We start from the raw sequence: 13219 nt of genomic DNA on the forward strand, positions 1-13219 counted from the left end.
AAATTCAGGTGGATAAGTAGAAGAGAAATACCTGACTGATCTGAAACCACTGCCCTAAAGAATTACAGCTGACCAACTTTTATTAGACACCAGAGAAAAAGCCATACACAAAGCCATTCAAACCCATGTTTCTCTCAGTTTTTGCTGTTCACTCAACTACCAGAGCTACTTGGACAAAGGAATCAAGCAGATAAGAGAGAAAGGAAACAGCTGCACAACAAATGCTTAATTGGCTTCAGTAATCTATATCTACAGGCCCTGCAAAGGCCCCATGTGCATTCCTGCCTCTTGGACACTTGGCAGGTTGTGTTGCCTTGCTCCACTACAGGTGACCTCTGTACCTGGCACTGTTGGCTTTGTCCCTGGCGTCTTTCCGCTTTTTGTAGGAGGAAGACCCATCTGCACCTTCGATTTTTTCCTTCCTGATTGTGGATGGTAAAAGATGCATCATTCTGCCCTAAAAGAAAGAAAGAACAGGTCCGGCGGCTCTGAAATAACACACAGAAATCCACGAGCTAAGCAGAGGGGAGGAAATTTTCTGGCACCTTTCCTAGTCGAGCAGCATAAGTGGAAGGAGGGAACCTTCCTTCCCAAAGGAGACGTGACAGCAAGTCAGAGTAACCACATACTGTGAGAGACTGAGCCTCAGATCTCCCTCTCCACCTCTAGCTCAGGTTTTGGTACCTACAAGGCTGTTCAAACCAGGGTACTGTACCAAAAGCAACTGTGTTCCCATATTGTGAGGCAGAAGGATTCAACCTTTCCAGCAAAGCACACAAGTGAACACTTGGGCACGTTTCTAACAGATATTCCCACCTGCTGTGGTCCAACAGTGCAGGAAAACCACCCGTCACCGTACCTGGAACACTTGCCCATCCAGTTCTGCGTAGGCCTTCACAGCGTGCTCAGGAATCATATAGGTGACGAAAGCAAACCCTTTAGGTTTCTTGGTCAGTCTGTCAATAGGGAAATGGATATCCGAGAGGGGTCCTGCAAACAGACAAGGCCCTTCTGTGAGACATGTCCTCACATGGCCACCACACACTCTGAACTGGCACCTCCTAGCAAAGCCAGGGAGGAACGGAGCCAGGAAGCAGCTCTGAATATTGCAGAGGGTGTGCAGCACCCACCAGCCTGGGTGAGGAGCTACAGAATGACATAGCAGGCCCAGAAAAAGCACCCCAAGTCAGGTTGCACACCATGTGGCAGCTCACAGGGCTTTGACACACAAGACAAACCAGGCAAGCTCTGAGTAGCTGCATTTACCTTCAGTGAGGAATAAAGATTTTGACAACCAACCTTCTCTCTCTGCCCAGGACACTAATGCTAAGACAACCTTAAATTTGTGTAACTTTGAGCTAGAAAAGGGAAGCTTCAAGCTTCCACCTGACACGCCAAACACGAACATGAATTTGAGATGTATCTCAGAGATTCACCTCTTACCTACAGTATCTAGAAATCCGAATGATCAGTATTTCATGCGGCAGGTGCTTTTGGTTCCCTTGCAAAAAGGGCAGAGGGCAGGTGCACACAGCGGTACATGCTTCATGCAAAGAAGCACAGAATCACAGAATCATTTGGGTTGGAAAAGACCCTCAAGATCATCAAGTCCAACTGTTATCCCACCCCTGGCACTAACCCATGTCCCTGAGAACCTCATCTCCACATCTGTCCAACACCTCCAGGGATGGTGACTCCACCACTGCCCTGGGCAGCCTGTTCGAATACCCAACAACCCTTTCCAGGAAGAAATTCTTCCTAATATCGAATCTAAACCTCCACAGAGCCAGCACCGGTGTCACAGCCAAGCAGCCACACACCAGGGAATAAAGATGATAGGATTCGGTCCATACTCAAGAGCTGTGGGACACGGAGTTTTGTCCATTCACAACCAGCAAGAAAACCTCTGTGTGCACAGAGGAAACACATAGCCCTGCAAGTCCCAGAGCAAATACTTACCGTACTTGGAAAAGACCTTCTCCAAGTCCTCCTCAGTGCTAGTAAAGGGAAGATTCCTGACAAAGAGCCTCCCTGATTCAGCCAGGTCCTCCTCTTCCTCATCATCCCTCAATATTCTTTGCCACGGTTGGTTATCAGGTTTGGCTGGAACAGTTTCTTTGGGGGTATTTCTGCATCGGAATACCTCGATGCATCGGCCACCTAATCTCCAAACACACACAGAAGCAGGTTAGTTGCTTTCCAAGGCCATAGGCAAACAACATCGGTGCATAAGGAGCCTGGGCTTACAGTAGTGACAGAAGCTTTGAGCAGAACTCTGTCTGATTTAAAAAGAAAAAGGGGGAATGGGAGCTGCAAGACGTAAGTCTTCATAAAAACCAAGATAACATTTGCTAGACAACCCCAGTTTCCCTTCTTTTGAGAGAGCTCCAGCCTTTCTGCCCGTGCCCACCCTGTCCACAGGCTTCCAAGCAGATACTCTTATTCTGCATAAGATTTTTGCAAATATAAATCTAGTAGTTCCACTAAGGACGAGGTCAAGCACAGGTTTCAAACACAGGCTTATAGAATCATTTGCACAAATCCCCTGCACTATCACAACTAGATTTAAACAATATCATTTTGAATTCATTATTACAAAAATTATCGGTTTTTTTATTTTAAGAGCAAGATAGGCTTCAAGAACACGACCAAAATCGAGGGCCAAAGAGCAAGATGCACACACAGCTCAGTCCCCTGCCAGTTCTGTGCTGCTCTTGGTTTATCCTGTGTCAGCTGAGCAGGGGAAACCACCCCCACCATCTGTCTGGGAAAAACTGAAACAAGGGCAGATACTTCTGCAGCGAACACTCTAGCAGCTGAGCACCCGGCCATTCACATCAGCCAGAGCAAGAGGGAACAAACAGCCCTTACCCAGGTATTCTTTTTTCCGCTTCAAGGCCCTTTGCATGTCTGCTTCACTCTTCAAGTCAACAAAGACGTAACCTTGGAGGAAGGAAAGGTTCAACTGAGCACCATGTGGGGAACACACAACCACTAATTGGCTAATTAAGGGTGAATTGGACTTTCTTTAATATAGATTCCTATAGATAAAGCATTCTGCTCCTATTAAAGTTTCAATCAGCCTGAAAATAGCCACGGCAGACTGGAAAGCTGCCTTTTAAATGCTTGTTCTCTACATGCAAACCAGAGCAGCCCGATTTAACAGCTGAAGTAGGCTTTCACAGGAGCCTACAAGCATAAAGATAAAGGTTTAATACATCTGCTGGTAGGCAACAAAAGGAAAACAGCATAAAGCAAAGTTCCCTGCCAGCTCTGAGGACCTGCTCCACACTTCTTCTGATGGGTGGTACCTCCAGGAGCTGCAGCAAAGGCTGCTCTGCAGCCAATATGTACAGGTCAGCAAAGCCTCCGGGTGCTGCTGCAGTTATCCCAGAGGTAAAAAAAACTTTCCTTGGCTTGGGATGTTTAGGAAAGTTCTGGAGGCAGATGAAAGAGAAGGCTCCTGCTGCTACTCCTGAGGAAGCACAGCAAACACATTCTGCCTTGCAGACAGCAAGTAGGGCAGATGAGCTGCAAAGTCACTAAAAGGTCTGTGAGAATCAGGACATGAGGCAGCAATTTGGAATTGCAGGTGGCAAGAGCAGAGGTGTGACTGAGAGGTCATCCAACTCACAGAGCAACCCCCCTTCCACACACAGACATTACCTGAATTTTTCCCCCGGGCTTTTTTCCCTATCCGGATTGCCACCGGCTTCAGAGGGAAGAAGAAGTCACGAATCTTTTGCTGCACAAAGAATTGTTAATTGTTTAAATGAATTCTCAGATACAGGAAGCAGCACATTTCAGACTCACGGTTTTTTATGTACGCTATAAAAATGCTACACGCAACATACAACATCCTTGCACAAAGCCAGTCCAAAAGTCTCCCCAACCACACATACAACCCTCAAAACATCTCCCTAAGTGAGGACAGAAACCTCTGCAAAAATGGTGCCAAACTGCACACTGAAAACACCCCTGAAAACACCTTTGAGTTTCCATTCCTGGCTCTATAACAAAGCCTACCTCAGTGATGTTGGAGGGGAAACCACGAAGTTTCACTGTGTGTGGTGTGCTGGTTTCTGATGAGCTGCCTCGGTTCTGGACAGAAGGATAGAAAAAAAAAAAAAAGAAATAAAAGCTGAGTGAAAACCAGCAAGTCACAGCACAATGAGCTGGTCTTATCCACAAGCAGGAGGCTGAAAAGTGGGAGATGCTATCAAGAGATTCTCACAGCCTGGGCAGGAGGTGCCAGGTGAGGCCATGAGGTTTGGCTGGGATAGTCAAACCCAGTCTCTAAAATCCAATTTCTGCAGAACAGTGTTTCCTGCAGAGACGGACAGAGGAGAAATAGAAAAGCCTCTGAAAAGGGCACTAATAGCACTTGTTGGGAAGTGCCCCCTTTTCTGGAGGAGTGAATTCAATCAGCACTAAGAGGAGATCCAGTAAATTTTTGTAACAGCTCCCTCAGTGAGCCAAGACAGCTGGTACCTGGGGGTCCCGCAGACCTTGGGCTTCCAGCTCATCCCTGGAGTGACTGACAGACACACGTATCCCATCAAGCTCCTGCTTTAGATAAGACAAAAGTCTAATTCAGCTTTACCTCTAGTGCAGATCCTTTTGTCTTCTTCTGCACTGGCACCTCTTGGTGTGTTTGTTGGGTTTTTGGCTTCCCTCTTTTCCCTGTGTGGGTGCCGTTGGTTTCTGCGATGCCTGAATCCTCCTCGCTCTCACTTTCCCCCTCCTCACTGTCCGTTTCGCCCTCTGTACTGGATGAGGAGGAAGAATCCTTCACCACTTTAGATTTCAGGTAATCCATATCTGAGAGGTCTTTGCTGGTAGCTGCCTTCTTCCCTCCTTTCTTTGCTGTCAGAGAGACCACAGAAGTTTTTTTTCACACAGATGCTGCTGCTCTATCCCAGCCAGGTTTTACCTGAGAACTAACATAATCATAAGAACCAGCTTCCTCTCCTCTACCCCTTCCACGTGAAGAAAAGGCTTGAGAATAGCAGACCAATTTTATCTCAGCACTTCCAGACTGACAGTCTGGATCACTGTTTTTCAAAGCAACAGTTCATGTATAAAACAAATCAGAAAGGAGCTTGAGGAACTCCATGGCAGAGTATTTTGTCTCCTTTTTATCTAAATACTTCAAGCAGACCCCAGAGAAGGTTTTTGAGCATTCAGTTTAGTTTTGCAGGACAAAGGAGAGAAGAAGTTGTTTCTCCAATGCACTCCATCCAACAAAGATCAACTGATCACACCTACGTTTCAGTTACCCAAGAGAGATGAAGAACAGGAGGTAAAGCGCCATTCACTCCAAGAGAGCAGCATAAGGAAATACCACGTGGGGAGGCAGAAAGGCTCCAAAACCACATTCATCGCTTCTGCAGGGACACGGGATTCTAAGAAGACATACACCAGACTGCAGCCCAGATTTCTCAGGTCTTCCAAGTTTACCCATTACTCCATGAGATACAGTTTTCCTTTCAGGCTCCAAGATATCCCACTCTGTCCAGTCCCATCAGCTCAAGGATACATCAGCATTTCCAGAAATATGTACCAAAGGCAGAGCAGACAAGTTCACAGATATCAGCTACAGGTTACTAAATACACAGAAACCACACCTAGCTCTGGAAATCCTGTAGATGAAAGCAGCTGAAGGCCAGGAGAGCATTGAAGGAAAAGATGCAGATGTTTGTCCTATTACTTTTCCCTAGACACTGACTTACGGACCCAGGGGAAAGCAGAAATGCTGCCTCCTTAATACCAGAAGCTGCATTTCCCACATTTCCTCAAATCTAGGAAAATGTCCATGGATCCACAGCACATAGAACGAGTCTCATGCAGGAGAAGCCACTTTCCCGATTACAACATCTCCATTTGGAGGCAGGACGCCGAGTTAGGTCCCATCAACACACCTGCTCCCACATTCCCTGGGACAAAGACACACAATGGGTGATTGACCCTTTTGGTACCTTTAGTGCCCTCCTCATTTTCAGAGGGTTCATTCCCATCCTCCTCCTCCTCCTCTTCACTCAGCTCCTCAGACTCATCCGAGTCAAAGTTGAGATAATCATCTGCTGCCTTGGATTTCCCCTTCTTGGGCTCCTCTGTCAAAGTGTCATTAGCCCAAGTGGCCACCTGAGACCGTTTCTGATGAACCACCAAGAACTCCTGGAATGTTTTATCTTCTTCCAGCTGTTAAATAAATAAATAAATAAATAAATCAGACAAGCTGTGAGGACAGACACAGGAGAGCTAGTAGTGCGTTCGAAAGCAAAGATTTAATCTCACTTCTAGTAATATTAAAAAAAAAAAAAAAAATCACTAAGAGGGGAGTCCCCTTTATACTTACAAGGTGAACATTTAAACAACTAAAGTCTTCTCAATATCCGTCAGTCCTACTATTTCTTTTTTGTAATTGATGTTTAGAAAGTACTTAAAAAAAAAAATCAAAAAGGAAAAAATGTAGAAGTAAACCTAACAACACTCATGTATGGTTAAAAACCAGAATTGTTCAAACAGGGTTGTCCTGAATGCAGTGTGCGCTCACACAGGAGTAAATGACAATTAAAAAAAAATCGGTCCCCAGCATTGGGATCATTGAAATCATGGTTTGTTACAGCAGAATTGGACTGTCATGGAGTTGGTTAAATCATACACCTCGCTGAATTAGCAAGAGTTACTCAGCTCTCACTCTTAAAAATAAAGCTAGAAAGAATGTAGGGATTGCAATTTAACCTCAACTCACCTGCTTTAAGTTTTCTGTTGGATCTTTTTTCTTTTTATCCTAGAATTAAAAAAAAAAAAAAAAAAAAAAAGGCATTTTTAGAAAGGATTATAAGAAGAACAGCCAAGGTAATTTCTCAGGTAACTTAACACTACAGGGAACACAGATCCTAAGGCAGAAAATGTCATAACCAGGACTCCAACACCCACTGTCCCAGCTGCTCTGTCCCCTTCCCCACACACTGGGCCACTCTTCTCTCTTCCAAGTCCCCAACACACACCAGAGCCTCAAAGAAACGAGTCAGACTCACTCTCTTTGTGCATGCAGGAGCTGCACTTCTCACAGGTTTCTCGGGCTGTTTTTCTGAGGCAGGAGCCTTCTGAGAGTGCTTACTCCAGGCTTTGGGTTTTGAAGGGTCACCAAAAGCCCTGCATAACTCCACCTGAAAAGAATAAATCAGATCTTTAATTAAACATACATTCAACAGTCTGTTTCTGTAACTACTGGATAAGCCTCATTCAGGAACAAGTCTTAATAACCCTGATGGGATGGGGGATACATGTGCAGGGGAAGACCAAGCAACTCCGTTCAGATGTTCATTTTAAAAAACACAGGGCTACATGTTCAGTGCACATGGGGAACAGTTCGCTGTGCTCATTTAAGCACAATCAAACAAGTTATCCTGCTTATCATAAACCATCCTCTGTCCACAGCAGCGAGATAAATTGACTTATATGAAAAATGACCTCATGTTCAAAAGTTCAGAGTATGACAGCTCAAAACCTGGCACTGCTGTTCTGACCAGCACCAAAATCACTGCCACTGCACAAACACAGCCCAGCTGAACCCAGTACCTGCTTGAGACCCCAGCAACAAGGCCCAGTCTCAGGTTTTGCTGTTTTGCTGCACAGGACTTAATCTCCAGGCTTTCTCAGCCCCTGGCTGTTCACCCCTAAGACTACCAAAATCTCTAATGACAAACTTTCTTAAGAATCTAAAGATGATATTTTTAAGGATGAACTCACTGTGATTCTGGAAGTGTCTATGAAACTTCTGTTGAAGTGGTTCAGTGCCATTTGAGCTTCATCTTCAGACTTGTAACCAATGAAGCCAAATTTCCGGAACTTGCCATCTTTGGTGAACTTCAAGCAACAATCAGTCAGAGTGCCAAAGGCGGCAAACAGCTTCCGAAAGCGCTCTTCCTTCATCTGGGAATCGAGGAAGGAAAAGGGTAGGGCAAATCAGCAATGCAATGACAGATGTTTTGGGTCCAAAGCAAAACATTTGCTATCAGAGGGTTTCCAAAGTGCTGTAGGAATAGCACTGTGTTGTGGCAACATCGATTAAAAAAACCCACAAAACACGGAATCACAGACTGGTTGGGGTTGCAGGGACCTCTGGAGATCCCCCAGTCCAACCCGCCTGCTAACGCAGGGTCACAGAGCAGATCACACAGGTCGGTCCAGGTGGGTTTGAATGTCTGCAGAGGAGACTTCACACCTGCTCTGGGCAGCCTGGGCCAGGCTCTGGCACCTCAAAGGAAAGAAGTTTCTCCTCATATTCAGATGGAACCTGCTGTGTTTCATTCTGTGCCTGTCACCCCTCATCCTATTGTTGGGCACCACTAAAAGGAGTCAGGTCCCATCCCCTTAACGTCACCCTGGAAATATTTATCAGTACTGATCAGATCCCTCTCAGCTTCTCTTCTCCAGCTGAACAGCTCCAGCTCGCTCAGCCTCTCCTCACACATCAGCTAGAAAACCATTTCACCTCCATGAATCCACTACATGCACAGCTCTGTCTGCAATGCCCCCACAGCTAAAGGCTGCACCAGTTCCGGGGGAGCCCCGGGCCCCACAGCATTGGTCTCCCACAGTCCAGCTCCCAGTTCAACCACAGGGACAGCGACACCCTTCCAGGGGATGCAGATGGTGGCAAAGCAGCGCAGTGAACACCCGCACCCAGCTCCTGGAGAACTAGAGCAGGGCAGCGGCCACAAGCTCCTGTCCCCCACCCTGGAGGTCTGCACTCCCATCCCGGGCGGCCTCCCCAGCTGCTGCCCCGCACTCTGCCTCCCCACCAGGGCAACTCCCTGACCCCTCCTGGGGCACTTCCTGCCTGGGCCCCCCCACCATCCTGCTCCAAAGCTGCCTCCCCACTCTCCCACAAGGACCCAGCACATCTTCCCTCCTGTGTTCCCTTCCCCCGGCCACCCCACCACATCTTCCTCTCTCACCACGAACCGAGCACCCTCTCTCCCAAAGGATCTCCCTCCTCACCCTCGTCCCCACCACCCCGAGGGCCCCCTCCCTTCCGAGGCCTCTCGCTGCCCACAAGCCCCCAGCGTGTCCCCTCACACCCAGCTCTAGGCCCGGAAGGCCCCTTCTAGCCCGCAGACGCCGCAACCGTGTGGCGGGCTCACCCCGTTGGGGAGGTTCTTCACGATGAGCCGCGACATGGCGGTGACAGAAATCGGAGTGGCGACAGAAACTGGAGCGGCCCGGCCGCGCTCAGCGCCGAACACGCCGGCCCGCGGGCGCCGCCATCTTCCCGTCGGGTCACGTGAGCGAGGCGCCGCACCGCGCAGGCGCCAGGGGCGGCTTCCGGGTCTTGGCAACGGGCGAGGCCTGGCCCGAGCGGAGGAGCCTGGGGCACAACTACGGCCACCAAGGGGGCAGGGCCCGGGCAGACCGTGCGTCCCCCTCGCAGAGGGGACCCCGCTGCCCAGCCCTGGGTTCCTGCGGGGGCTGCCTCTGCAGCCACCCGGCCCGGCCGCGCTGCTCCGCGGGGCCGGAGGAGGGAGCCCGGCGCCCGCCGCTGCCCGCTCCGCGCTCAGCAGCCCCGAACCGGAGCAAAACCCCGCGGAGGATGCCGAGGAGTTGGGTTTAACGCGGGGTGAAGCCGCAGGTGCCCCGCCGCCCTGCCCAGGCAGCAGGGAATGGGACTGAGGAAAAGAAGCTTTCTCCACAGAACAGCTAAAGACACCCCAGCCAGGGGATGTTGTGTTGTAGAAGCTCTGGCAGACAAAAGTGGCCAAAAATCCTAGACGAAAAGTCACTTGAGGGTTATTAAACACTGAGGGTCCTCTCCTACCTGAGCATCCAGTGCCAGAGGGGACAGTGTACTTTGGGAAAGCGGGACTGTTCTCCAAGCATCCCCTCTCGCTCACAGCCCTTCACTCCTGTCTTACACAAGAGGCATCAACCCAAGCCTGAACTCTGTTTCACACCGTTATTCCCAGAGGAATATGCTCAGGACAGCACTTGATAGTTTTTCACCCCAGTTTGGCTGCAAATCCAATTTATCCCAGCACTGGTGGCTGCCCCTGCCCAGCCCAGGGAAGGAGAGCCAGGGCAATGTCCCCCCTTCCAGGGGGACTTCATTGAGTGTCACGGCACCAGGGACCCAGCTCCAGCCCCCCCTTGCCCTCTGCTCCTGCCTTGTCCTTGGCCACCTGTCAGGCCTGTCACTTGGGATCAAGGCTGGCACTGACAGGGCCACACGCCATCACTAACACAACCAGACTTTGTCCTTGTCACTCCTGTCCTCTCCAAGACACTTGCCCTCCTCTCTCTTTCCCTCCACATCAACTCCTCACCTGCTGCTCGCAGCCAGCAGCGGTTCCAGCTCCTGCTCAGACAGCACCATCCTTGCCTCCTAAGCAGTGCTGCTGGGATGAAGATGTCCCCTGGCCAGAGCCAACCATTCCACTCTCCATAGGTCCTCACCTCCAGCTACAACTTCACCTGGGGACAATTTCCCTCCTACCAGCCCCTCCTGTAATTTGGGTTGATTTTCCCCAGGTGTGAGCACTTGGCTGCGGAGGTTGCATCCTCTGCGCAGGACCAGAAAGAGCCAGTTCTCCAGTGGTGCTTGGAAGAGAAGGGCTTAGCTGAGCCAAGCGCCCAAGCTGCCTCTTCATCCTAGCAAAGAAACCTCAGCGTCTATGTGGTGATGTGGCTTTTGCAAAGTTCATGGAGATGCTTTGCTAATCTCACGTATTTGAAAACAGCATATTTTAACCATCCCTAGATGCAAAAATGCAATACAGAAGCACACACAAAAGTGAGAGTTGGAACTATATATATATATACACACATATATACAATTTTTGGGTTTTTTTTCCTGGAAAACCAGAGATTTGCAGTGCAGCAGAGAAATAAGAGAGTTGTTCCTTCAGCAGGTGGTTCTGCTGCACCATGGAAGGTCCTTCCCCAAAGTGGGCTCATTTCTGATCAGAGATCCCAGCCCTGGGCAGACAGAGGGAAACTGAGGCTCAAGGGAGGTTTTGGAAAACAGCTCCTAGTGCTTGAATATCTGTCCTGGAGATCATCCTTACCCATTCTGCTGCTGGCACGTGGCCTGGAGAGGGGGTAGATTGGGCAGTGCACAGCCAGCTTGGAGGGATCACTGGGTGCAGGTCAAACAGCCCCTTCTCCAAAGCAGACTGGGGAAGAGACTAAATTAATTGGTTTTGATTTCTTTTTCCCCTGGAAGCCATTGTCTTTGATGATGCCAGTGTAAGATACCCCTGTCCCCATGCCACAGACTGTCCCTGCAGCAGTGCCCGGGGACACAGGAGGGGGTCCCCATCAGTGGAGAGGATGGACACAGGCAGCCACACTGGGAGCTAGATGGGAAGGTGAGAGAAAAAGCAACTCTGCCCAAGTTTTCTCTCTTAAACTGGCTTATAGCAGTGAGGCAGAGCGTGACTGGGAGGTGACATGCCTGACAAAGGTGACACAACATCAACACACAGCCAGGGTGCCATTCAGAGAGAGAAGCAAATTTGCCTTCCTGTCCCCTCAGTTACCTTCACATTGTGGGGTGTGATGGGCAGGTAGCAGGGTCCAGGCAATGACTGTCCCTTTGTCCTCACTCCTCCAACCCCCCTCACTCCTGAGGGGACCCAGCACTGTCAACCCCACCGCCGAGAGGAGGGGGAAGATGCGGTCCCTCCACAAGCTCCATCCAGCCGACCTGTCACAAGGCGTTAGGTGGCCACCTCGTCAGCCGGCTGGACAGGGGCTTGCACAGCGCCAAAGAGCAGGGGTCACCTTGCTGTAAAATGGTATTACGGGCTGCTTGCCGTCAAAGCAGCTGAACTTTGGAAAGCAGGGTCAGGGCAAGGGACCGCAGTGTCAGGGGCATCTCTCGGTGAGGAGAGGCAGGTGGGGGCGGAGGGGCAGAGGGTCCCTGACATGGTGCCCTGGGAGGTGAACACACCAGGGGTAATTTGGAAGGAAGGAAGCTGCTGCAGATCCCGTCTGTCCCCAAGTATAAGAAGACAGAGGTCAGATGCAAAAGCTACTGGGGTCTTTAGAGAGATGCTTCTCTTGATCTACAGCCCTGCCATGGTGTCCAAAGGGGCACCAGCGGTTTCTCCTCGATTTCCCCAGGTGCCACAGCTTGTCACTGCTGCCATCCTGGGCAGGCAGAGCTGTGACAGTGGGACAGCTGCTGTGATGACAAGCCAGCCTGGGGAGAGGGGCTGCCAGCCGTGCTTCAGAAGGACAAACACAACCTGAGGAGCCCTTCATGCCTGTCTGATCTGGAGCTGGACACTAGGGAAGGTGAACAGGGAAGGTAAGATCGCTCTGAGCTGAGGTCACCCTTGCTGGGACAGCATCCCCACTCTGTAGCCTTTCTGGTGCTTATGGGGTGCTGCCGAGAAGGTTTGGGGGTTGTTGGGGGGTACTGAGTGTACCCAACACCCCTCGATAGCAGTGAGCACTGGAGGTGCTGAGCTCCCTTGACACTCAGACCTTGAGTCGCTCCCTGTTCTTTTACATGTGGAAAATGGGCAAAATTCATCCTTGGAGTGTTGCTGCAGAGGGCTATGATCTGTCTGAGGACCTTCTTCGGTTGATTAACCCACAGATAACAGCAAGGACAGGGATGAATGTGACCCAGCAACACTCACTCTCTAGTTTTGGTGCATCAGCACCCCAAGAAGGCACTCCACTCACCCAGATGATGTTCTGTTAACAGCACCAGTGGAAACACTGCCTAAACATCCTTGGTTTTGCTGCTGGAAATGTTAGATTTGAGACCAGAAATATCTGGACCCTCCTCATGTGAGCAAATCATCCTGCTCAGTCCTAAAGAAAGGAAATAAAAGCTGCCTTTAAGGATATAGCTGATGCTTGGAAATGCAGTTCCTGATCCAGGGGAGGAGCAGGAGAACAAACCGTCCTCTGAAGGTCTTCATCCCTGTGCAGCTGGGACTCTGCCCAGCCTGGTCTGCTGGAGGGAGAAGATGCTCTAGAGGGAGAAGCTGCTTTTGTCCTTGTTTTGGGGATGCGACTGCCGCAGTCTCACCATAAGCAGCAGAATTTGGCTTTGGAACAGATAAACCCTCACCTGAACCTGCTTCCCTCAGCTAAGGAAACACTCTGCAAACATGCCCTGTGGTCCTGTTCTCTGCCCTCTTTGTGTCTGCAGTTTTGGGGCAGAGATTGTGTCTTTTCATCACCTTAAAGTGAA

At 49.9% G+C, this 13219-nt stretch overlaps 1 protein-coding gene across 1 annotated transcript in view; it reads right to left on the reverse strand.

Annotated features, from left to right (window-relative positions):
- RBM19 (RNA binding motif protein 19) overlaps positions 1–9299 on the reverse strand; it is a 63681-nt gene extending 54382 nt beyond the window's left edge. The window contains exons 1-12 of the mRNA XM_065851874.2: positions 9156–9299; positions 7759–7941; positions 7044–7175; positions 6755–6793; positions 5979–6201; positions 4604–4866; positions 4027–4101; positions 3667–3745; positions 2872–2943; positions 1960–2160; positions 860–990; positions 342–457 (exon numbers count right to left, since the gene is read on the reverse strand). Of these exons, the coding sequence (XP_065707946.1) occupies positions 342–457; positions 860–990; positions 1960–2160; positions 2872–2943; positions 3667–3745; positions 4027–4101; positions 4604–4866; positions 5979–6201; positions 6755–6793; positions 7044–7175; positions 7759–7941; positions 9156–9191 (1550 nt within the window). The 5' untranslated portion in view covers positions 9192–9299. The remainder of the gene's footprint in view (positions 1–341; positions 458–859; positions 991–1959; positions 2161–2871; positions 2944–3666; positions 3746–4026; positions 4102–4603; positions 4867–5978; positions 6202–6754; positions 6794–7043; positions 7176–7758; positions 7942–9155) is intronic.
- Between the last annotated feature and the right edge of the window lie 3920 nt (positions 9300–13219).

The sequence above is a fragment of the Patagioenas fasciata genome, chromosome 17 (assembly GCF_037038585.1).
Source record: "Patagioenas fasciata isolate bPatFas1 chromosome 17, bPatFas1.hap1, whole genome shotgun sequence".
Taxonomy (NCBI): Eukaryota; Metazoa; Chordata; class Aves; order Columbiformes; family Columbidae; genus Patagioenas; species Patagioenas fasciata.